The sequence below is a fragment of the Anomaloglossus baeobatrachus genome, chromosome 3, assembly GCF_048569485.1.
Source record: "Anomaloglossus baeobatrachus isolate aAnoBae1 chromosome 3, aAnoBae1.hap1, whole genome shotgun sequence".
Lineage (NCBI taxonomy): Eukaryota > Metazoa > Chordata > Amphibia > Anura > Aromobatidae > Anomaloglossus > Anomaloglossus baeobatrachus.
In genome coordinates this window covers 431,971,081-431,998,188 of record NC_134355.1, presented here as the reverse complement: position 1 = coordinate 431,998,188, position 27,108 = coordinate 431,971,081, and the positions used below count along the sequence as shown (strand labels likewise).

General features: G+C 43.1%; 1 protein-coding gene across 1 annotated transcript in view; it reads left to right on the top strand.

Moving 5' to 3' along the window:
- Positions 1 to 27,108, top strand: part of NMUR1 (neuromedin U receptor 1) — a 218,331-nt gene that overhangs the window by 69,818 nt on the left and 121,405 nt on the right. Inside the window, exons 2-3 of the mRNA XM_075338491.1 lie at positions 19,034 to 19,165; positions 23,594 to 24,532. Of these exons, the coding sequence (XP_075194606.1) occupies positions 23,617 to 24,532 (916 nt within the window). The 5' untranslated portion in view covers positions 19,034 to 19,165; positions 23,594 to 23,616. The remainder of the gene's footprint in view (positions 1 to 19,033; positions 19,166 to 23,593; positions 24,533 to 27,108) is intronic.

Below are 27,108 nucleotides of genomic sequence, written 5' to 3'. Positions count from 1 at the left end.
TATGTGCAAAAATCGATGAAAGAACCTTAGGTACTGAGTAGAGTTGAGCGCGGTTCGTGGTTCTCCAGTTCGCGGTTCGAGTGATTTTGGGGGCTGTTCTAGATCGAACTAGAACTCGAGCTTTTTACTAAAGCTCAATAGTTCTAGATACGTTCGAGAACGGTTCTAGCAGCAAAACGCCAAGCTAATTACTAGCTGGCTTTCCGCTGTAATAGTGTAAGTCACTCTGTGACTCACACTATTATGAAATTTCAGCGTATAGTGTGCGGGAACAGCGCATTCAGATCACTGCTGCTGGGATAATGGCGATCGCCGTTTTTTTTTCCCTTGTCTTCCTTCCCTAAGCGCGCGCGTGTAGTGGGGCATGTCAGCCAATCCCAGACACACACACAGCTAAGTGGACTTTTAGCCAGAGAAGCAACGGCATGTGTGATAGGATGTCCATGTCACATGTCCCTGCATTAGAAAAACTGGTATCTGCCCATCCGGACGCCATTATCTCTTCTGCGTCTGGGTGTCAGTCACCGCTGGCGTAGCTCCTGTCTCCGATACTGCTGTGTACGCTCTACACACAGCGCTATATAGAATAGGGATAGAAGTTTCTATTAGCCCTTGTAAGGGCTAATAACAGCAGGCTCAGAGCCATAGGTGACAGTCAGGTCCGTGGAAACAGATTTTAACAGCTACAGAAGATAACAGCATCTGTGTAGCTAAGCTCAGGGACTTCCTCGCTGCATTTCCCCATTAGGAGGGATAGAAAGGGAGGCTTCCTTTCCTGTACACTGACCCACAACCCTGCCACTGTACCCTCCTGCCCTTTGCACACTCAAGCTCATTGTTACTAAGCCATTATACTAGCAAACACTGAGGAAACTTAGTGGCATCCTAAAAGTGGCAGTTGGACTTCCATTAGTGTCCCACTAGTGCAAATCTATTTGCAGCACCTCTGCATTGCACACTCAAGCTCATTGTTACTAAGCCATTATACTAGCAAACACTGAGTAAACTTAGTGGCATCCTAAAAGTGGCTGTTGGACTTCCATTAGTGTCCCACTAGTGCAAATCTATTTGCAGCACCTCTGCATTGCACACTCAAGCTCATTTTTACTAAGCCATTATGCTAGCAAAGACTGAGTAATCTTAGTGGCATCCAAAAAGTGGCTGCTGTACTCCATTTGTGCCCCACTAGTGCCAAGCTATTTTTAGCACCTCTGCATGACACCCTCCTGCTCTGTTTTTAATAAGCTATAATAATAGCAAAAAATGCTGCCAGTTAGTGGCATACAAAAAGTGGCTGTTGTACTCCATTTGTGCCCCAATGGTGCCAAGCTATTTCCAGAACCTCTGCATTACACCCTCCTGCTCTGTTTTAATAAGCTATAATAATAGCAAAAAATGCTGCCAGTTAGTAACATACAAAAAGTGGCTGTTGTACTCCATTTGTGCCCCAATGGTGCCAAGCTATTTCCAGCACCTCTGCATTACACCCTCCTGCTCTGTTTTAATAAGCTATAATAATAGCAAAAAATGCTGCCAGTTAGTGGCATACAAAAAGTGGCTGTTGTACTCCATTTGTGCTCCACTGGTGCCAAGCTATTTCTAGCACCTCTGCATGACACCCTCCTGCTCTGTTTTTAATAAGCTATAATAATAGCAAAAAATGCTGCCAGTTAGTGGCATACAAAAAGTTGCTGTTGTACTCCATTTGTGCTCCACTGATGCCAAGCTATTTCTAGCACCTCTGCATGACACCCTCCTGCTCTGTTTTTAATAAGCTATAATAATAGCCAAAAATGCTGCCAGTTTGTGGCATACAAGAAGTGGCTGTTGTACTCCATTTGTGCCACAATGGTGCCAAGCTATTTTTAGCACCTCTGCATGACAACCTCATGCACATTTTGCAACGCTATTTTTATAGCAAACTCAGGGAATTCCTTGCTGCATTTCATCATTAGGAGGGATAGAAAGTGAGGCTTTCTTTACTGTCCTGGTACACACAGAACACGGCCACTGTACCCACTTGCCCACTTTTGCCACACTATTTAATTTGCCCGAAGAGCTGACACTTTTTCTGTCATCCTAAAATTGTCTGGAATACTAAGATATTGTTCCTTTGCTGCCAAGCAAGGTACAACACATGTGCATTCTACACTCCTTTCCATTTGTGGAACGCAATAATTAACTGCAGGTAGTCCAGCCAATCTTTGACGAAGGTGCAGGCGTGGATATAATGTTTCCTTCATCCAATGGTGTCTGACAGCTCAACAATACCATCTGTTTGCACTTAAAAAACAAGTGATGACCTGCCAATCACACTCCCGCTTACGGGTAACGGGGTGGAAGTTCAGTGTGAAAAAGCATGTGTGACTGCTGTCCCCACAGTCACAGAGGATGAAGAGCACGCAGATGCACGTGATGGGGCAGATGGTGGTTGCACAGCCCCGCTAGGCCGCATTGTAGCACAGTGAAATTCCCTTTGCGACTTATGCTTCATTTTAAGTCTTGTATTTGGTGGGATCCACAGTATGCAGCAAAACCACGCAACATGAAAAGCACTGTTTGCAGTTGGGTTCATAAATGATTCTTTCACTTTCCCAAAACAAACAATAAGAACCATGCATTAAATTGAAATAATAGAACAATCTATTCAGTTGCCTACTGCTTGCTAAGCCCTCTGCGTAGCAGCAGTAATTGTGTGTTTGTGTGTGTTAGTGTGTGTGTGTGTGTGTGTGTGTGTGTGTGCGAAGACAACTTACTAGTGGCGCATCACAAGAGCTTCCCAGTTATCTACCTAAACATAGACAAAACACATCACCCACCCTGAATACTCTTGTTAGCTGAAGCCTCACAGATAAGGCAGATGATAACAGTGTGAATGCAAACCACACAGCTCTGCAACACAGTCATGTAAATATTGAAAAGCAACATTCAATGCAAACATGTGTCGCTGTCCCTCTATGATTTAAACTGTACGTGACAATTTGACAGTGCAGAGGCAGCAAGTGTGATTGTCTATATAGTCATCCTACCCAGAACAGTTATGTGTTTTCATAATAAAACAAAGTGTTGCGTGCACGCATTACTGTCTGGGCACAGTCTACCGTACCCGGGTAATGTGATGTCCAATTGCCATAAATACAGACTTTACACTCCTATCATGGTTAACAGTATAGACAGCACCAGAAGAAAGTTGGTCTGTGGCACAGGATGCTGCTCACTGGCGTTACGGTACTCCTCACCAAACTCCAAAATGACTCCCCTCACAATTGAACGAAGTGTTTCCACAGTTGCTCTTTCCTGTGTGCCGATTTACCCCAGCTGCAGCCTAACTCCAGTGTTTCGCCAACTGAGCATGCTCTGCCTGACTGTGTCATTCTTGAGGCAAAGTCTTAATTTTGGGCTACAGCGCATGCTCGTTTGGACTGTGCCTGAGTCATTCTGCGACCTGCGGCTCAACACACTTACACAGGGCCCTGGTGCTTGACTCACTCTCGGGAGGCCACTAAAACTAACTGCACCCAACATCAGCCCCAGGTGTCCCCTTACACTGCAGTGGCGGTCCCCACTGACCGCAATACCGAGAGTGGCGTCACGAAAATACATATAAAGAAGCAACCTAAGTGTGACCAGACTCTTCCTCCACGTGGAGTCCCTGAAGGTAATGCACCAAGGCAACACCTGTGGGGCTTCACACTGACTGAGAAAAGCCTCTTTGCACAGGTACTTGCACTCCGTGCCGGGTCTAAGTCCTGTGTTGTGCCTAGACAGCATGCTGCAGCGGATAGTCTTTTTTTCAGAAACTGTATTTCATGCTACTGAGCATGCACAGGCACTTACTGCATCAGAGGCTAGGTCGGGTAATGAACTCTATGGCCCTGCCCCTGATGTGGGGTGCCCATATAGACCACAGGGCATCAGGTGTCCTGACAATTTGGCCAGGCCACTCCCAACAGGCTTGCAGAGGGCCGCCCCATGACTTGTCACCTCATTGTTGTTGGTCAGACGATGACTGTTGAGGTGTTTTGGTTGTGGCAGCCATGAGGTCATCATTCAAGTGGCAGTTCAAAATAGGACGCTAGTAATGCCACTTATGACGTGTCACTCTGCTTTTGTCTCCAGGAGGTGCATTGTGGTCCACCCTGGTTTGGGGCTGGAGCCAACAAGAAGGTGCCCAGTCTTCTGTTATGCTCCGAAAGAGCACACCTCCATGTGTTGAGCCCATTGCGGCTTTAGGCCAGAGGTAGGCAGGGATAGGTCATCGATGCAGGCCGCCACCACAGTTTGTAACGCAGAACGTTTAAGAACAGCTCCTGTCCTACCAGTCCTGCTAGTGCAGCCCAGTGGCATAAACAGGCCTGCTGCTGCTGATGCGCCTGCTATCCACAGGTGTGTCCTCTACGCACACGGACAGCGTAACCAATGGCCCCTGTGTTGTTAACAGGGAGTTCCGGGGCTGGGTGGTCATGTGGACCCTGTCACGCTAACAGGGCTCCAAGTCTCCAGATCCGAGTGGCGTCTAACTCGGTTCAGGCCACTATTTGTTTCAGAGTCAACCTGCTCTGTATCCTCCACCTAACCTTCCAGTTGCCAACCTCTCCTTTTCCATCTGTGAGCACGGTGGACACCGAATGGCGATTGGGATATCTACCTTTCTCTTTCTTTTCTTCTTAATATTTTTTATATAGCAGTAACATAGTATATACCACCTTATCCAAATCTGCCAGTCCCACCATAACAGATGTTGTTTCTTCAGCAAATGTTACTGTTGCTTAACCACCAAACCATCGGACACAAACTTTTTTACCCTTTCCAACACACCTGTTCCCCTTTCCACCAGCGTCTGTCCTTTTTCAACTCAGTTTGTATATGACCAAAAATGCAACTCTGCAGAGACACCATACTCAACGCCGTCTCAGCACAGCAGCCAGCCCTCGGTCCCTCAGATGTGGACAAGTAAGACCATTTCCTCCTATCGATGAAAAAGCATTGAGATTCACTCTGTGCACCACTGGTGTTTAGTGGAAAAGCAGATGTAAGATTGCGTAACACCTTCTGCTGATACTCCTGCATACGTGCGTCCCTTTCTATGGCAGGAGTTATTTCGCAAAATTTTGTGTTGTACCGGGAATATAACAGTGTGGCAACCCAGTAGTCAGCATGACTTGGAATTCGTTCAATCCGAGGGTCATGTTGTAGGTAGTGCAGCAAGAAGGCACTCATGTGTCTTGAGCATCCAGGAGGACCAAGTCCTTGGTGTGTTGGTGGTGGAGAGGTGAGAATCGTGCCTCCTTCCTCTGCCCTCTCCCCACAACCTCGCACAACCGAAATGTGAGCAAGCTCTCACTAATCTACTAAGTCTTCCATGCCCATCGCCATTTTATCCTCCATTTCTTCCTGGGCTCCTGCACCTTCCTCAACTGTTTTGCTGATACTATGCGCCCTTGATAATCCCTCTCCCCCACCGTACCATGACTGCCGCCAAGGTGCCGCTGACCATCTGGACCTTGTAGATCTTGTTATCCCTTCCGCATATGACTCCTCCAGTACTTCCTCCCTTCCTCTTGGACCAACACCTGACTCCGAATAATGCTTACAGTGTGCTCCATCATGTAGATGACCAAAATTGTCACGCTGAGAATGGCATCGCCAGTGTTAAACATCTTTGTCGACATTTGTAAACTGTGTAGAAGGGTGTATAGGTCCTTGATCTGACACCACTCCAGCAGCGTGATCTGCACCACCTCTGGATCAAGTTAGCCCAGGGTATACATTATAACGTATTTCAGCAGGGCTCTGCGGTGCTGCCACAGACGTTACAACATGTGCAGATTCCAATTCCTGCGTGTCGGAACATCGCATTTCAGGTGTTTAACCGCCAGACCTTAAGACTTCAGGAGTGATGAAAGTTGTTGAGCTGCTGGGTGCGAACGATGGAAGTGAGCACATAGTGAGCGTGCCCGCTGTACGAGGCCATGTAGGCCGGGATATTGTTTTAAAAATTGCTGGAGAATCAGATTAAACACGTGAACCATACAAGTCACGTGTGTCACATTGCCCTGTCGAAGGCCCGCAGACATGTTTGCATCATTGCCGCACACGGCTGTTAAGTCACCAACGTAGTCCGCTACTTCAATTTGTACTCCTGTCGCAAGGTGACAACGTGTTCCTTTCGTGCATAGTGCTGATGATGGGAGAGGAGTCGACGCCAGCGGCGCAGGTGGACGCAGGTTATGCTCACCCACTGGGATGCGTTACCTTGACATATGCAGAACCAATGGCTGAATGCAGGTGGTGGGTATCTCACAGATGAAGTACCATCATTCAGCTACAACTAATGGGAAGACACAACACCCCTTTTTTTAGGCCCCTCCTTTCTGAAGACCACTGCCAGACATAGCTATGAACCTCTGGTTACTGTTACCCCCAGTTTAGTTTTATGAGTTTGTGTGCTTGTTACCTGACTACTTTTCCTGCTTGCTATCTCGGTACCTCGTTGGCCGATTTGCATTTCACCTCTGCTTGTTTTCTGATTAAGTCCTGTCCCTCCCATTCTGTTCCTCTTCCTCAATTAATGTTTTGACCCTGCATGACTACTATTCTCTGGAACTGCAGCCTTCCACAGGTATTGTGTCATTCAACATCACTGTATAGGGATTAAAGGGTTTCAGGGTTCTGGGGGTCCAGCTTGGTGAGTGGGTTCCCTCTAGCCTATTCTTTACAGCCCGTCTGAGTGTGTCAATCCAGGCAGGCATTACACCGTGCCCTCGACAGAAGGACATGTAGGCCGGGATAGTGTTTTAAAAATTGCTGGAGATTCGGATTCAACACGTGAGCCATACAAGGCACGTGTGTCACATTGCCGTGAAGAAGGGCCGCAGACTGTTTAGCATCATTGTCGCACCCGGCATTCCCTGGCTGCTGGTTGAGTGGAGACAACCATTGATGAAACTCGGTCTCACTCTACAGAGCTAACCGTCCACAACTCCTCAGCGGTGTCTCACATTTCCCCTACATTTCAAAGTAAACATTTGACCGCCTGATGGCCTTGAGCTCTGCTGCCAGCATAGTAAGGAGGTGTGTGGGATTCCTTGGGCGCAGTTACAAGGAAGGGTGGCCTGACCACACAGGGTTTGGGCTGAGGTGCAGGAACAACACGAGGTTGATGAGGCAGAAGCAGTGGAGGAACTTGTACATACAGAGGAAGGATTGAAACACACAACTCGTGGGGACGGAAAGACTTGTACAGCAGACACTTCTCCATCTACAGTTAGGTCCAGAAATATTTGGACAGTGACACAAGTTTTGTTATTTTAGCTGCTTACAAAAACATGTTCAGAAATACAATTATATATATATAATATGGGCTGAAAGTGCACACTCCCAGCTGCAATATGAGAGTTTTCACATCCAAATCGGAGAAAGGGTTTAGGAATCATAGCTCTGTAATGCATAGCCTCCTCTTTTTCAAGGGACCAAAAGTAATTGGACAAGGGACTCTAAGGGCTGCAATTAACTCTGAAGGCATCTCCCTCGTTAACCTGTAATCAATGAAGTAGTTAAAAGGTCTGGTGTTGATTACAGGTGTGTGGTTTTGCATTTGGAAGCTGTTGCTGTGACCAGACAACATGCGGTCTAAGGAACTCTCAATTGAGGTGAAGCAGAACATCCTGAGGCTGAAAAAAAGAAAAAATACATCAGAGAGATAGCAGACATGCTTGGAGTAGCAAAATCAACAGTCGGGTACATTCTGAGAAAAAAGGAATTTACTGGTGAGCTTGGGAACTCTAAAAGGCCTGGGCGTCCACGGATGACAACAGTGGTGGATGATCGCCGTATACTTTTCTTTGGTGAAGAAGAACCCGTTCACAACATCAACTGAAGTCCAGAACACTCTCAGTGAAGTAGGTGTATCTGTCTCTAAGTCAACAGTAAAGAGAAGACTCCATGAAAGTAAATATAAAGGGTTCACATCTAGATGCAAACCATTCAATTCCAAAAATAGACAGGCCAGAGTTAAATTTGCTGAAAAACACCTCATGAAGCCAGCTCAGTTCTGGAAAAGTATTCTATGGACAGATGAGACCAAGATCAACCTGTACCAGAATGATGGGAAGAAAAAAGTTTGGTGAAGAAAGGGAACAGCACATGATCCAAGGCACACCACATCCTCTGTAAAACATTGTGGAGGCAACGTGATGGCATGGGCATGCATGGCTTTCAATGGCACTGGGTCACTTGTGTTTATTGATGACATAACAGCAGACAAGAGTAGCCGGATGAATTCTGAAGTGTACAGGGATATACTTTCAGCCCAGATTCAGCCAAATGCCGCAAAGTTGATTGGACGGCGCTTCATAGTACAGATGGACAATGACCCCAAGCATACAGCCAAAGCTACCCAGGAGTTCATGAGTGCAAAAAAGTGGAACATTCTGCAATGGCCAAGTCAATCACCAGATCTTAACCCAATTGAGCATGCATTTCACTTGCTCAAATCCAGACTTAAGACAGAAAGACCCACAAACAAGCAAGACCTGAAGGCTGCGGCTGTAAAGGCCTGGCAAAGCATTAAGAAGGAGAAAACCCAGCGTTTGGTGATGTCCATGGGTTCCAGACTTAAGGCAGTGATTGCCTCCAAAGGATTCGCAACAAAATATTGAAATTAAAAATATTTTGTTTGGGTTTGGTTTATTTGTCCAATTACTTTTGACCTCCTAAAATGTGGAGTGTTTGTAAAGAAATGTGTACAATTCCTACAATTTCTATCAGATATTTTTGTTCAAACCTTCAAATTAAACGTTACAATCTGCACTTGAATTCTGTTGTAGAGGTTTCATTTCAAATCCAATGTGGTGGCATGCAGAGCCGAACTCGCGAAAATTGTGTCACTGTCCAAATATTTCTGGACCTAACTGTATCACCATAGTTACCCAGTGCCCAGTCAGCAATATGAAATGCCCCTGTCCATGCTTACTGTTCCAAGTATCTGTGGTGAAATGCACCCTGTCACACACAGAGTTTCTCAAGGAAGCGGTGATGTTGTGTGCGACCTGCTGTGTTAGCGCGGGCACCCCTTTCTTGGAGAAGGAGTGGCAAATGGCCATCGGCTTTTGGGGTACTGCAATGGGCATAAGGTCTCGAAAATCCTCGGTGACAAAAGGGTGTAAAGGCAGCCTTTCTGTAGCCAACAAGTTTGAGATGCTGAAACTAAACCTCTTAGGCATGTCATGCACTTTGAAAATCATGTAAAAAACAGTGAGGGGACTCCAACCACAGTCTCCCTCGTTGCCACTAATTGGGCCACACACACCCCACTTGACTGTCATCAGTTGATCCCCGTTTTCAAAATGAAAAAGATGCTTTGCATGAAGCACTCTCAAAAATATGCGTGCCTTTCGCCTCCCCTGGCTGACCCAGGTAACAGAGAGCAAAAGAGAAGGGTGTTTGATACTGCGCCAAAGGATCACAGGAACAGATGTTTAGATTAATGCATATTTATTTCATCCAGGTCTACGCGTTTCCGGAGCCACTGCCCCCTTCCTCAGGACCGTCAGGAAAGACAAAACAAGGGATTTGATGTTTTGTCTTTCCTGACGGTCCTGAGGAAGGGGGCAGTGGCTCCGGAAACGCGTAGACCTGGATGAAATAAAGATGCATTAATCTAAACATCTGTTCCTGTGATCCTTTGGCGCAGTATCAAACACCCTTCTCTTTTGCTCTCTGTTATCTGCCAATTGGGTGGCTGCAGCCTTGGATCAGATTCTACATGCAAATACAGTTGTTGTGACTCTCACAACGACATCTGGTGAGTAGTTTCACCCTCCGCCCACCCCTTATATACTGGGGTAAGACCCTATATGCGCTTTTCTCTCCACAGATTTCTTGTCTGGCTGACCCAGGGGAAGAAAAGTCCTCTGAGAGCCATGACTTGTTCATCTTGGTTCTTTTAGAAACACAGCAAGGGGACTCCAACCACAGTCTCCCTCGTTTCCACTAATTGGGCCACACACACCCCACTTGACTGGCATCAGTTGATCCCCCTTTTCAAAATGAAAAAGATGCTTTGCATGAAGCACTCTCAAAAATATGCGTGTCTTTCGCCTCCCCTGGATGACCCAGGGGAAGAAAAGTCCTCGGAGAGCCATTTCTACATTGTCAGTGGACAGACGCGTGTGCTTATCTGCCAGCAGACCCCCAGCAGCACTGAAGACAGGTTCCGAGACAACGCTGGCTGCAGGACACGACAAGATCCCCAAGGTGTACGTGACGAGCTCAGGCAATTTATCCAGATTGGAAGCCTAAAATAAGCAGGGCTCAAGTTGCACAGTAATGGCATCGATGTTTCCTTGCATATACTTATATATCTGTGTCTCCTCCTCTTTTTCCTTGTCCTGCTCTTTTGTTTTCGCATGAGTATATGTCCTTGTCACTTTCCCATGTGTTTGTGTTGTGTTGTGAGTTGTTTGTCACCTTTTGGACACCTTTGAGGGTGTTTTCTAGGTGTTTTTATGTGTTTGTGATTGCCTCCCATTGTTTCCTATGCAGTTCGAGTGGTTCGCCGAACCGGTTCGCCGAACAGAACTCGAACGAGACCTCCGTTCGGCGAACCGAACTCGAGCCGAACCGCGACCGGTTCGCTCATCTCTAGTAATGAGGTAATGGAGGGAGAGGAGGGAAGGGTGGTGGGAAACAGAAGGGAAGGGGATGGAGAGGGAAGAGAAGAAGAGAATGGTAGTTAGTAAAGAAGAGCTATAGAAATAAAAAACAAAAGCGTCCCTCTCCATCTCCTTCCTTTCCATTTTACCACCACCTTTCCCTCCTCTCCCTCCATGACCTTAGGTCCTTTCATCGTTTTTTGTACGTTTGTTTATATCTGCTTATCAATATTGTTATTACACATAAATATTTTTTGTATTACCATGTAAATATTGTACATATTGTATATATTGTAAGTGTTTTAAATCACATTCCTTATACATAACAGATATCCCTGACAAAGACCTCGAAGAGGTCAAAACGTTGAACGATGACAGAATTGGAAGAAAACTTCACTTTTTTCAGCATTATTGAACCAATTTTGTCTCATTTGATGCTGAGATTTTATCTTCTGCATTTGAGGACTTAAGCCAGCTTTACACCTTACAATTAGGTGTGCGATCTCGTATGCGATGTGACACGCCCAGGTCGCATATGCGATTGAATGAGATTGCACGTAGGTCGTTCATTTGCTGTCACACGTGCGTTAGTAGTCTGTTAAATTGATCAATTTTATGTGGGATCCTTTAGATCATGTGTTCTGTGACGTATGCATTGGGCACCTTTTTTTTTTTTTTTTTTTTTTATTTTATTTATTGACTTGACAAGCGTGTGTAATGTGTAGGGATGCGTTTTTACTATGTCATCTGCCATTCAGCTCTGCTACATGGCCGCTAACAGCAGACACAGACAGCCATGTAGCAGAGCTGAATGGCCGATGACAGCAGACACAGAAAGAGCCGCACTGTCAGAATGAACTCGGGTGAACTTCACCCGACTTCATTGCCATGCTGCGGCTCTGTCTGTGTCGCATCCTGATTAGCAGTCACCAGTGAAGACTCACCGGTGACCGCTAATCTCCTGAGTAACTGAATTGAGCAGCCCTCTCTCATATACTCACCGATCCCCGATCCCTGGCGCTGCACGGCATTCACACTGCTCCGGCGGCTTTTACTGTTTTGAAAAAGCCGGCCGCCCATTAAACAATCTCGTATTCCTTGCTTTCCCCGCCCACCGGCGCCTATGATTGGTTACAGTGAGGCACGCCCCCACGCTGAGAGACAGGTGTCACACTGCACCCAATCACAGCAGCCGGTGGGCGTGTCTATACTGTGTAGTGAAATAAATAATTAAATAATTAAAAAAAACGGCGTGCGGTCCCCCCCAATTTTAAAACCAGCCAGATAAAGCCATACGGCTGAAGGCTGGTATTCTCAGGATGGGGAGCTTCACGTTATGGGGAGCCCCCCAGCCTAACAATATCAGCCAACAGCCTCCCAGAATTGCCGCATACATTAGATGCGACAGTTCTGGGACTGTACCCGGCTCTTCCCGATTTGCCCTGGTGTGTTGGCAAATCGGGGTAATAAGGAGTTAATGGCAGCCCATAGCTGCCAATAAGTCCTAGATTAATCATGTCAGGCGTCTATGAGACACCTTCCATGATTAATCTGTAAATTACAGTAAATAAACACACAGACCCGAAAAAATCCTTTATTAGAAATAAAAAACACAAACATATACCCTGGTTAACCACTTTAATCAGCCCAAAAAAGCCCTCCATGTCCGGCGTAATCCAGGATGCTCCAGCGTCGCTTCCAGCGCTGCTGCATGGAGGTGACCGGAGCTGCAGCAGACACAGACGCTCCTGTCACCTCCACACAGCTAATGAAGACAGCCGCGCGATCAGCTGAGCTGTCACTGAGGTTACCCGCTGTCACTGGATCCAGCGGTGGATGCAGCGGTGGCCGCGGGTAACCTCAGTGACAGCTCAGCTGATCGCGCTACTCACCGCTGCTCCTCTCACCTCCACGCAGCAACTGAGGTGAGTAGCGCGATCAGCTGAGCTGTCACTGAGGTGACCCGCGGCCACCGCTGCATCCACCGCTGGATCCAGTGACAGCGGGTAACCTCAGTGACAGCTCAGCTGATCGCGCGGCTGTCTTCATTTGCTGTGTGGAGGTGACCGGAGCGGCTGTGTCTGCTGCAGCTCCGGTCACCTCCATGCAGCAGCGCTGGATGCGACGCTGGACCATCCTGGAGTACGCTGGACATGGAGGGCTTTTTGGGGCTGATTAAAGTGGTTAACCAGGGTATATGTTTGTGTTTTTATTTCTAATAAAGGATTTTTTCGGGCGTGTGTGTGTTTATTTACTGTAATTTACAGATTAATCATGGAAGGTGTCTCATAGACGCCTGACATGATTAATCTAGGACTTATTGGCAGCTATGGGCTGCCAATAACTCCTTATTACCCCGATTTGCCAACGCACCAGGGCAAATCGGGAAGAGCCGGGTACAGTCCCAGAACTGTCGCATCTAATGTATGCGGCAATTCTGGGCGGCTGTTGGCTGATATTGTTAGGCTGGGGAGCTCCACGTTATGGTTAATACCAGCCTTCAGCCGTATGGCTTTATCTGGCTGGTTTTAAAATTGGGGGGGACCGCACGCCGTTTTTTTTAATTATTTATTTCACTGCACAGTATAGACACGCCCACCGGCTGCTGTGATTGGGTGCAGTGTGACACCTGTCACTCAGCGTGGGGGCGTGTCTCACTGTAACCAATCATAGGCGCCGGTGGGCGGGGAAAGCAGGGAATACGAGATTGTTTAATGGGCGGCCGGCTTTTTTAAAACAGTAAAAGCCGCCGGAGCAGTGTGAATGCCGTGCAGAGCCGGGCCGGGGATCGGAGATTGGTGAGTATGAGAGAGGGGGTAAGAGGGATAGACTGACATGGACAGAGAGAGAGGGACAGAGATAGTGACGGACTGACAGAGATTAGTGAATGACAGACATTGTGAGGCGCTTCAGAACGCAGCTTTTCAGCTGCGCTCTGAAGCAGACCTTTTTTAAGCTGCGGTGCAGAGCGCACACCTGCGCACATAGCCTCAGACATCACAATCGTATGAGGGATGTCACACGTTTCAATTGACTAGGTTCATACAACAAAACGTCCAATGTATGAGGAATAAATGACGTGTATGCGATCACCGTATTTTCGTTCAATCTTGATTGCACGTAGGTGTCACACGCAAATACGTCACGAACGATGCAGGATGTGCGTCACTTACAACTTGACCCCGACAACGGATTTAAAGATTTATTGAAGCGTGTAAAGCAGGCATTAGTCCTTTCCTCGAGCACAGACCCTATACCCACTGTGCCGGCTTTATTACCTTATAAAGTACAATGTGTCATGAAATGTCAGTCTCAGAATCACCGGGATATCGAGAAGCATTCCAGAGATATTACTACATGAAATGACACATTTCAAATTTGGAAAAAAGGTGCTTGATTAAGGTCAAAATTGTCTCTGTCACTAAGAGGATAAAGAAATTTACCACTATGAATGCAAAAATATCAGGGCAAACCAGCTTCATTATGAGCCCACTCATATTAGGAAAATATCTAATTGAAAAGCTATTAAACATGTGGTGAAAGGACATTTAAGATCAAATCCCTTACAGCCCTTTGTTGAAGAAATCTATTAGTTACGAGAGACCGGTTGTTAGTATCTAGACTAACACATGTATTTTCAGAGATATCCCAAGGTGATACAAGGCCTAGTGAAAAATCGATATTTATGGAACTGACCCTACGGCAATATAACACTTAGAGATAAATCAATATTTATGGAGTCACTAAGGATTGCTAGATCTTTATCTTTTGCAGAATAACATATTTGCTGGGTGTTATATTCGAAGAAAAAAATGTATATTGTTTTTTGGCTGTAAAACAAATTTAAACAAATTTATTTAAAATATCAGTGGCAAAACACAAGTATTTTTAGGTGTAACAAATATGTGGTATGTAAAAACTAAAACCTAATGGACCACATACAGATTAGCCTAACAGCGTCAGAACCCAACAATATCAGCAGGCTTGGTTGACAGTCTAATGTGAATGGGGGCCTACTGATTCTCCCCAGACAAATGATGTTGGGTGAGATGTTGATCCTGTGAGAATACAATATATTTTTCTATGTGGTTTTCTACTGTGAGAAAGCAATATTTTTTTCTATATGCTTTTCTATAACCAAGTTTTCTTTTCTATATGAGTAACAAAATACTCTAAGCATGTCTGCCGATGATGTCTAATACAAGGGAAAAAATTAAAATGTTGATAATGATGACTGGCTGCATCTGATCTATGACACGTCAGCTACATGACAGGGACCCTGTGAGTTATGGTGGGTGGGAAAACAGGAGGGGCTAGAGAGGAAATTCCAAATATGGACAGACATAACAGGCTTTCTGCATATGCTTTTAATATAACCAATGGCATACTTAGGAATATTGCTAAAAGATTAACCCACTATTGCTCTATAAAAAGCCTTGTAACAAAGCGTGTGACAGCACCTTTTTTTCACTGAGAAAGGAATTTATACTAGCTATCTCTGTGTGGTCTGATTTTCTTCTTCCGGCGCTAAGTGACCTTCGATTTGAGATTCAGCAAACATTCACTAGAAGGATATTTCCCGAAAATGTGGAATTCTCCTTAACAATCCCGCATGTCCGATTTTTTACTTCTGACCATTTGTTCTTGGCAGGATAAGCTGCAGCTAAAGGAGATCACTCTTGTAGAGAACACAGAAGCACAGATCTCAGCAGATCGACTGCTGCTGTGTAGGGAGGAGTAGGAAGACATAGCTGTCAGCTGAATTATTGGCTTCTATTTATTGTATAAGAGACCATAGCATCCAAGAACTATCCTAGAGCACAAAGAGATCTACTGTCTACTGAGCTATACAACTTCACATGTGACTTGTTTTTAGATTTTTGCTCTATATTTAACCTTCCTTTTTGCCTAGTCCAATATGTGCCATGCATGCCATTACTTTAAATAATGAATATGAGTCTAATTTTACCCCTTCACCCCGTTTTACCCCTTCACCTGACTAGGCCAATTTCTTCAATTCTGTCCAGTGTCACTTTGCAAAGTATTAACTCTAGAAAGCTTCAATATATTTCAGTGATTTTGAGATTTTTTTTTCATGACACATTGTGCTTCATGTTAGTGGTAAAGATTGGTCAATATAATTCATATTTATTTCTGAAAATATCAAAAGAAATTGAAAAAAATTAAAATGTTGCAATTTTCAAACTTTGACTTTTTATGTCCTTAAACCAGATAGTTATATCACACGAAATAGTTAAACATTTGCCACATGTCTACTTTATATCAGCACAATTGTTTTTAACTTTTTTTTTTTGTTATGAAGTCAGAAGAGTTTAAAGCAATTTCTCATCTTTCCCCCAAATTTTACAAAACCATTTTATTTAGGGACCAGATCACATTTGAAGTGCCTTTGAGGGTCCTATGTAACAGAAGATACCAAAAAGTTACACTATTTTAAAACTGCACCCCTCAAAATGCTCAAAACCACATTCAAGAAGGTTATTAACCCTTTAAGTATTTCACAGGAAATAAGCAATGTGGATGGATATTTCCAGAAAGATATTGCTTTAGCCCCAAATTTTTCATTTTTACAAGGGTAACAGGAGAAATCAGACTATACAGTTTGTTGTGCAATTGCTCCTGAATATGCTGGTACCTCACGTGTAATGGAAAACTTTGGGCACGCAGCAGTGCTCGGAAGGGAAAGAGCACCAATTGACTTTTGGAGGGCAAAATTGGCTGAGATTGTTAGCGTATGCAATGTTGCCTTTGCAGACCTCCTGATGGGCTTAAACCGTAATTTTTTAAAAATTATTTAAATATTTTTTTTTAAAAAAAAAAGCCGCATGCGGTTCTTTTTATTATGATACACAGCCAAGTGTTATGATCCGCTAGCCGTGGAAGATTACAAAAAAATCCCATAGGTAGAAAAACACCAAGAAAAACAAGAGTAGTTGGAACCTTAGCTGACCGCAATCCCCTAACTATCAGACCACACTAGAAGTAGCCGTGGAGCGTTCCTAAACACCTAGACGCCACGTCACAGCCGGAGAAACTAGCTACACCTCACAGATAGAAATGAGGAAATATACTTTGCCTCAGAGAAGTCTCCAAAGGAATAGCTAGCCCTGACATATAGAGATTACGGTGATGTAGGAAAACACAATACACAGATAGGAAAAATAGATTTAGCAAAGGTGAGGCCCAACTACCTAAATACAAAAGGAAAGAAAAGGAAACTGATTACGGTCAGTACAAAAACCCTGCAGAAAAATACCAATCTTCTGATAGTAAAAATGGCCCTGGAGGTCAAACGACCTCACTCCCACTATATCAGGTACTCTTGTAAATAATGGGAGAAACAAAATACCAAAAAGAACACAAAAAATACAAAAGTGCAAATAATCAATTTTGACAGGGAGAATCTCCCTTTTCTTGCAGAAGAGCTAGCAAAGGGGAACCCTCATGCTCACCAAACTAGAAAAGCAAATCTTCACCTGCAAGAAAACAGATACCAAACAAAACAAAAGAAAAACAAACACCCGAAGGTGTAAATCAGGAAGCAAAGCAACAGCTTGCAAAATTATCTGCAGAGGTCTTGCACAGGAAAATAGGGAAGGACAGAACTCCAAGCCAGGTTCAGTGACTGAGAAAAATTCAACTATCACCAGCGCCAGCAAGGCAAAAGTGCTCTCCTATATACACCAGGCTTGTCTGCAATAGGACTTCCTTAATTCCCAATTAACGCTGACACCTGTCTGAGTCACAGACTCAGACTCCGCTTGACTGCCATTCCTGGCCACCAGAGGGAGCTCCAAAACACCCCCCACACAAACGCCATTCACAACAGCCAAGATTAACCTGTAGCTTTGTGTGTTATCTGTGCTGGTATCAATATATAGGGGGACCGCGCTGCATTTTTAAAATTTATTTATTTTACACCAGTATAACGCTGTTAAAGAGGGTGGTGGCGCAGTCTGACTACAGTCAATCAGAGGCGCCAGTTGGCAGGGAAAGCAGTGAATATGTATGATGGATAAATAGCGGCTATGGAAGTAGCACTGCAGCCGCGGAGAGACTCAGTAAGTATGTCCTGCTTTAACCTTTTTGCTTCCTTTTTTACAGTGATTTCTCTGGCCAATTACAGCCATGCCAATACTTGACATGGCTGTGATGAGACCGGAAGTGGATAGTTTCTGTAAACTGAACATTTCCGACATTTCAGTCAAATGTTAAGTTTTCTGATCCTGACCTAATCCTGCCAAGGATCGTGCGAATTTGTAATTTTCCGATTAAGATTCCTCATGTCTAATCAGAAATCCCTTCCCAACCATGTTGCATTGATACGTCACATGTCGTGAAGTAAGGGTTAATAAACAATAACACATTTCTTAATAAGTTAATATTTAAGTACAAATCCAGATTTTGCCATGCAGGTATATTTTTGGTAGTGCTATTTTTCAGCATTTACTCTCCACAGCTGAGATCTGCTGACCATTAAAGAGTTTAAATGCAATACAGAATATGATGAAATCACATTCTATGAAATATTTATTGTTCTTTTAACCCTAGAACGCATACCTGGGGCCTCGCAGGCCTGCTAGGTTACTTGTTTTCTATGGTAGATTTCTATGGTTGCGTGTTCTAGAGTTAACCAATTGCTTTACATTCATCGGGTGCACATAATTTGGTTGGTTACAAAGAAATAGCAAATTTTAGTTATTCAAGCATCTCCCTATTGACTAGTCATTAGCTAGAAATATCTCTGCCTCCTGTGTACAGTCCATTACGTCAGGACGACTATTCTATCAATAGCTTTTTTTTGTTATGTAGCAGCAGGTATGAAATTAGGTGCAGACAAAAATATCACATAATACAGTTACACGTTTGTTACAATGGGTACACTCCATTACACGTCTGCTAAGGTTCTTAAATAGAAACAGAATTATGATGTCAGAAAGTAGGCCATTAGGTCTGGACGTTTGATGTGATTTGTATGTATTTAGTATTATTTATCATAGTTTGTTATTTTTGGATTTTTTTTAGCATGTTCTTTGTCCTAAAATGAACTGATATCCCTCCCAGTCTTGTTTAAATTGTAGATATTAATTTTAGCTCTACATCAGGATGAAGAATGTTTCAGGTAACTAGTTTATTGGTAAATGGGGTATTATAAATATATTATAAAATTATCTGTCATGGGAATGCTAAATGCATGAAGAAGCCATAATCAACCCACATGCCTAATAATCATAATAATAGTATTATTAATAATAATAATATTGGAACATTATTGAGAAATGAATAGTCTCTGGTTTATTTTTTTTACATTCTTTAATTACGGTAATACTTGTAATGTGTTTTTGTTTCCTTTACAGACAATTTGATATATGAGGTATCATGATTTCAACCACCATTTAAAAGAACTTCAGGATACTGCTGGGATTGATATTTATTACACACATCAGACAGTAAATACAGACATCAACAATTGTAAGATTAAAGCAGAAGTAAGTGGATTTGTCATTTACTGATCTGATCTAAATATGATACAGACTGGTTGCTAGAGATATGTGGCCTGAAAACGCCAGTGAAAGAATCTTCAGAAATACATTACTAAAACACAGATACAACAAATTTATGCTGTACTATCTATCTATCTACAGTGGAACCTTGGTTAACGAGAACAATCAGTTCTGGGAGTGTGCTTGTTAACCAAGTTACTCGTTCAGCAAATCAAGATTTCCCATAGGAAATCGTTGCAATGCAGACAATTCGTTCCACAACTTGTTAAATGTCCCATCCTGGTCCCCTATCGTGCCATTCCACACATCTACAAACACACACAAACAAGCACGCACACATATTATGCTCACCTTACCATCCGTTCCATCACCAGCCTTCTGGATCTTGTAGTTCGCCGGTACAGGATGTGTATCGGGTAACCATCGCGACTAGGGAGGAACTTCCGCTGCCAGAGCACTGACGTCAAAGGCAGGAGACACTTCCCTCTGATTGGTTAGCGTGCTGCCTTTGAGTAGCGCCTGACAGCGGAAGTTTCTCCCTCGTCGCGATGGTTGCCGATACACATCCTGTTCCGGTGAACTACAATACCATGAGGCCGGCGATGGAACGGAAGATACAGTACACATATTATGCTGACCTTACCTTCCATTCCATCGCCGGCCTCATGGATCTTGCAGTTCGCCAGTACAGGATGTATATCAGGTAACCATCGCGACGAGGGAGGAACTTCTGCTGCCAGAGCAATTCCTCCCTCGTCGCTATGGTTGCCGATACACATCCGGCGAACTACAAGAACCACGAGGCCGGTGATGGAACGGAAGGTAAGGTGAGCATAATATATGTGTGTGTGCGTGTTTGTGTGTGTTTGTATGTGCTTTTGTGTGTTTGTATGTGTTTTTGTGGACTGCAAGAGCGGGTTAGAGCGCGATGGATGTATGGAACTGGAAGTGTGTGCGTTGAATATTTTGCTTGTTCAGCAAAGCTTGCTCGTAAACTGAGTTACAAATTTACAGCAAGCTTTGCTCGTTAAGCGAAATACTCGCTAACTGGTGTTACTCGTTAAGGGAGGTTCCACTGTATCTATCTATCTATCTGTCTGTCTGTCTGTCTGTCTGTCTGTCTGTCTGTCTGTCTGTCTGTCTGTCAGACAGATTGTTTGTCTGTCTGTCTGACAATCTATTGTATATGACAAAAAAGTAAGTACACCCATCACATTTTTGTAAATATTTTATGATATTATAGGGGACAACACTGAAGATATGACACTTTGATATACAGTGCCTACAAGTAGTATTCAACCTCTGCAGATTTAGCAGGTTTGATAAGATGCAAATAAGTTAGAGCCTGCAAACTTCAAACAAGAGCAGGATTTATTAACAGATGCATACATCTTACAAACCAACAAGTTATGTTGCTCAGTTAAATTTTAATAAATTTTCAACATAAAAGTGTGGGTCAATTATTATTCAACCCCTAGGTTTAATATTTTGTGGAATAACCCTTGTTTGCAATTACAGCTAATAATCGTCTTTTATAAGACCTGATCAGGCCGGCACAGGTCTCTGGAGTTATCTTGGCCCACTCCTCCATGCAGATCTTCTCCAAGTTATCTAGGTTCTTTGGGTGTCTCATGTGGACTTTAATCTTGAGCTCCTTCCACAAGTTTTCAATTGGGTTAAGGTCAGGAGACTGACTAGGCCACTGCAACACCTTGATTTTTTCCCTCTGGAACCAGGCCTTGGTTTTCTTGGCTGTGTGCTTTGGGTCGTTGTCTTGTTGGAAGATGAAATGACGACCCATCTTAAGATCCTTGATGGAGGAGCGGAGGTTCTTGGCCAAAATCTCCAGGTAGGCCGTGCTATCCATCTTCCCATGAATGTGGACCAGATGGCCAAGCCCCTTGGCTGAGAAACAGCCCCAAAGCATGATGCTGCCACCACTGTGCTTGACTGTAGGGATGGTATTCTTGGGGTCGTATGTAGTGCCATCCAGTCTCCAAACGTCACGTGTGTGGTTGGCACCAAAGATCTCGATCTTGGTCTCATCAGACGAGAGAACCTTGAACCAGTCTGTCTTAGAGTCCTCAAAGTGATCATGAGCAAACTGTAGACGAGCCTTGACATGATGCTTTGAAAGTAAAGGTACCTTACGGGCTCGTCTGGAACGGAGACCATTGCGGTGGAGTACGTTACTTATGGTATTGACTGAAACCAATGTCCCCACTGCCATGAGATCTTCCCGGAGCTCCTTCCTTGTTGTCCTTGGGTTAGCCTTGACTCTTCGGACAAGCCTGGCCTTGGCACGGGTGGAAACTTTCAAAGGCTGTCCAGGCCGTGGAAGGCTAACAGTAGTTCCATAAGCCTTCCACTTCCGGATGATGCTCCCAACAGTGGAGACAGGTAGGCCCAACTCCTTGGAAATGGTTTTGTACCCCTTGCCAGCCTTGTGACCCTCCATGATCTTGTCTCTGATGGCCTTGGAATGCTCCTTTGTCTTTCCCATGTTGACCAAGTATGAGTGCTGTTCACAAGTTTGGGGAGGGTCTTAATTAGTCAGGAAAGGCTGGAAAAAGAGATAATAATCCAAACATGTGAAGCTCATTGTTCTTTGTGCCTGAAATACTTCTTAATACTTTAGGGGAACCAAACAGAATTCTGGTGGTTTGAGGGGTTGAATAATAAATGACCCTCTGAATAAACTTTTCACAATTAAAAAAAAAAAAAAGAAATAACATTCTTTTTTGCAACAGTGCATTTCACACTTCCAGGCTGATCTACAGTCCAAATGTCACAATGCCATATTAATTCCGAATGTGTAAACCTGCTAAATCTGCAGGGGGTTGAATACTACTTGTAGGCACTGTAAATCCATGTATAACAGTGTAAATTTGGTGTGCCTTCTAAAGAACTCAATTCACAGCCATTCATGTATAAACTGCTGTCAACAAAAGTGAATACACCCCTAAGTGAAAATGGCCATATTGAATTTGGTGGTCCCAGTATCAAGGTTAAGGACTACATGTGTGCTGCTGGCAGTGGGGAGTTACAGTTCATTGAGGGAACCATGAATGCGCACATGTACTCTGACATACTAAAGCAGAGCATGATCCCCTCCCTTCAGATACTGGGCTGCAAGTCAGTATTCCAACATGAAAAGGAACCGAAACACACCTCCAAGACGACCCGACCCATGCATTGCTGAAGAAAATCAGGGTAAAGCTGCTGGACAGGCCAAGCATGTCTCCAGACCTAAACCCTATTGAACATCTGTGGAGCATCCTTCAACGGAAGGTAGAGGAGGTCAAGGTCTCTAACATGTACCAGCTCCGTGATGTTGTCATGGAGGAGTGAAAGAGGATGTCAGTGGCTCCTGTGAAGCTCTAGTGAACTCCATGCCCAAGAGAGTTTAGGCAGTGCTTGAAAATAATGGTGGCCACACAAAATATTGACACTTTGGGAACAATTTGGCCATTTTCACTTAAGGTTGTTCTCACTTTTGTTTCCAGCAGTTTAGACATTAACCCCTTTAGCAACCGAGCCCATTTTCACCTTCATGACCAGGCCATTTTTTGCTATTCTGACCAGTGTCACTTTGAAATGTTATAAATATCGAAGGAAAAAAATCTGGGTGTTATTTCCATGCTGCCATATTAAAGGAAATATCCAGGAGTAGACAAGTAGTGATTTATTTCTATACACGTTTTGGAGAGTCCCTCTCCTTCTTTAGGCATAATCACACAGGTGCTCCGTAGTCAGGTGATCTGGAGGTCATCATGACGACCTCAGGTCACCATGACAACACTCAGACCCTCGCAATTACATCTCAATCCCCTAAGTGCCGCGATCAGTATTGATTGCGGCAATTAGGGGGTTAATCAGCCAGGGATAGTGCAGGCACCATCCCTGGCTGCAAGGTCTAGGGCTCGGCTGTCGGATAAGCACAGTCCCCGGCCACAATCGGGGGTGCACAACCCCCTATGCCTCCGCAATTGTTAGGATGTACTGGTATGTCCTTGGTCATTAAGTCACGTCAAAATAGGACATACCAGTACGTCCTTGGCTGGAAAGGGGTTATTGTCTTTGTGTTGAGTTATTTAGAGGGCACACCAAATTTACACATTTCTACAAGCTGTACACTGACTACATTACAGTGTATCAAAGTGTCAGATCTTCAGTGTTGTTCCATGATAAGATATAAGAAAATATTTACAAAAATGTGATGTGTGTACTCACTTTTGTGATATACTTTAGCTATCTATCAATCTATCTATCTATCCATGTCTATGGCCATTGTTTAACACATTTGTTTTTAATATTTTTTATTTCAGGTTTTTTTATACTATGCGTGTAAACCTATATATATAAATATACTTTTTGGCTTCTGTCATAACACAAAATTATTCTTTTTCATAGGATTGTCCATAATAGAGTGAGACATGACTTATACCTTGAGCAACTATACAGACTTGGGACTTTCACAGCATCACAAAGATATTCCTCGTAGTCTTGACAAAGTTGAAACTAACCCAAGTACAATAAACCACAGCATGGAGTTTTGTGATCTACAGCCTAATGATTGTAACTTGACAATAGAAGAACTTCTTTTAAAGTATTTGGGTCCCCGTCGATCCAGATACTTTACTCCAATTTGCGTGATATACCTTCTTATCTTCGTAGTTGGTGCCGTGGGGAATACTTTAACATGCATTGTTATTATAAAACACAAGATCATGAGGACTCCTACAAATTATTACCTACTTAGTCTTGCGATTTCTGATTTGCTGGTCCTCTTGTTAGGTATGCCGCTAGAGCTTTATGAGCTCTGGAGTAATTACCCTTTTCTTTTTGGAAGAGGTGGATGTTCATTTAAAACTCTATTGTTTGAGACAGTTTGCTTTGCCTCAATATTAAATGTAACGGCACTGAGTGTGGAGAGATATATTGCAGTGGTACATCCTCTTCGGGCCAAGTATGTAGTAACCAGGAACCATGCCAAGAGAGTCATCATTACTGTATGGGTTTTGTCTATTATGTGCTCTATTCCCAACACCAGCTTAATTGGAATCTATAACTTGGATATTCCTGGTCTTGGAGTAATACCTGACTCTACTATGTGTGTTTTGGTAAAATCAAGATGGATTTACAACCTCATTATTCAGATTACCACCATATTTTTGTTCTTCTTACCAATGGGTACAATCAGTGTTCTGTACTTACTAATTGGCCTTCAACTTAAGAAAGAGAAGATGTTGCAAGTTCTGGAAGCTAAGTCTGGTGGAGATGGAGACAGTTACCAAAATGTTAGACTTCAACAAGAGAAAAGCCGAAGAAGGCAAGTGACTAAGATGCTATGTAAGTTATGTCTTGTTTTTCTACTTAAATTATTTTGTAATAGATATTTAAATACTGTATGTTAACATATTTCAGTTTAATGTATTCCTCTTTTTTTGTGATATTTGAAAGACTGTGCATGGAGTCTGACAACTATCAATAGGACTTTCATGGACAAACTTTGCACTTTGCATCGTCTCTGCTTAGCAGATCAAATATAACACTAACTGGTTAACTCAGATGACCACTCAGAAATTTGCTTCCTAAGTGGCATTCAAGGGTTCCACGTACAGTACCTTCTTAAGAATCCAGGGGAAGGTGAAGAGTAAAAATAAGGTAAACCAAAATTAATAATCGGCCAGGAAAAACAACACAAGGATGACAGGCTGTAATTCCAAACAGGATCCACTTCAGAAATATTATCAACTGAAAATGGAAGCACAGGGAAGTTTTAAATAGTTACACCCACCAGGTCAAAGAGTAGATAGACTACATTACAGCATTGGAAACACTTGTTCGCAGAAAGGCAATGAAAACATGAACAAAATGTTCAGAACCATGACAGCAACCAAGCCTCACTGTGGTTCATTGGAGAGGGAAATGGCCACAGCACAGGAGGCTGTCAGATGAAATCCGAGGCATGACATAGTTAAGGCAAAATGAATCAGAAAGATTGAATCAGAAACAAAATCAGCAATCAAAGCTAAAACAGTCCAAGGCCAAGCCAGTATCAATCTAAGAGGCAGATAACAGAGTAGTAGTAAACTATCAAATACCAGAATTAGGAATCAGAAATATCACAGGAATGGCAGAATAAATGCTACTCTCAAGGTCAAAGTGTCAGTGGGACGTTTAACCCCTTCCTGAAATGGTTATTTTCCCTTTTTTGCATTTTTTATTTTTTTGTTCCCCTTCTTCCAAGAACCATCATTTTTTTTAAGTCCACATAGACATATGATGGTTTGTTGTATTGCGAGATGAGTTGTATTTTTGAATGACACCATTGATAATATCACATACTGTGTTGGAAAATGGAAAAACAAATTCCAAATGCAATGAAATTGCAGCCCCCCACAATTATTCTGCCATTGTTTTTTGGGAACTGTTTTTACATCATACATTGCATAGTAAAAATTACTTACCAACATGATTCTTCTTATCAGTATGATTTCGGTGATACCAAACTTTTCAAGTCTTTGTTTCTTTTTCATAGTGGAAAAAAATAATTAAAAATGTGTAAAAAGAAGCAAATTTTGATTGTGTCGCAATTTTCTTGGATGGCATTTTGGAGAGTAAGGGCCTGGCTGTCTACCCCATGTGGTTCTCCATCACATTTTGATGGGTGTTATTGTGACAGTTGATTCTTATCCTTTCTGTTTTGCTTTCATATAGTAGATGGTGCTTTGCCGTTGCTGCGGATGATGTGAGGTGATAATGCCACAGCTCTGTATATTGCCTGGGATAATCTTGCAATATAAATGCATCATAACACAGTCTGTTTTTTTTCAGTTAGCAGGCTGCAATTAATGAGTGGTTTTCATGCCCAGTTCTTAGTACCATTGGGTTATGTCATTATAATGTACAGGGGCTGAAATAAGTTTTGAACATGTCATCAATTTTATAAGCATATACATTTCTAAAGGTGCTATTGATATGAATGTCTTACTAGATGTCAGTAACAACCCATCCAATCAACACAAAAGAAATAAAACCATAGATGTCCATAAATTAAGTTATGTTTAATAATGAGAATTGACACAGGGAAAAGGTGAACATGAAAGAGATGTGCAAAAATACATGGACAGTTTTCACACAAGCTGAAATCTATTAGTAATTAGAAAGACCTGTCACTTAAAGAAAAATAATATAAGCTGGTTAAACTGAAGGACTTTTATAGGTGTCTCATTACCAAGCTGCCCCACAAGAAACATCTTATTATAGTTAAAACCAGTGAGCTGTCTCGAGACCTTCTCAACCTTATTGTTAGAAACATTACTGATGGCATTGGTTACAGAAGAATTTCTAAAATTGCTAAGGTGCTATTGAGTACTGTTGGAGCCATAATCCAGAAGTGAAAAAAACATACTTTCAGTGAAGTGAAAATAATTATCAGAAGAATTCTCCAAGAGCCAAGAATCGCCTGTAGAGAACTACAAAAAGTCCTGGAATCATCAGGTACTATTGTTTCAAATAAATCAATAATAAACTCAACCTCCATGGCCTGTATGCAAAATTATGTGAAACCACACAACGGAATGATTAATCCAATTTTTATTCCTTTAAATATACATACAGATTAAAAACAGGAGTGCACACACATACTCCTGATTAGTAATACTCATCACTTATGAGGACATTGTAACCTCACTAACGTGGGGACCAGGACCGGATAGACAGTATATCCACTGTGCTTAGGAGAATAAACGGCAAATTGCCAGTCACAATACCCCTAGGTTATCCCCAAGCATAGAGAGTAACTCCCTCAACCTAACTCTGATATCGGGTGATACAGTACTAACCCGGAGTGCACAATGCACGATCGGGTCACATATGTTATAAGTACATACCAGAGGCCGAAGTAGGTAGGGGAGCCGGTC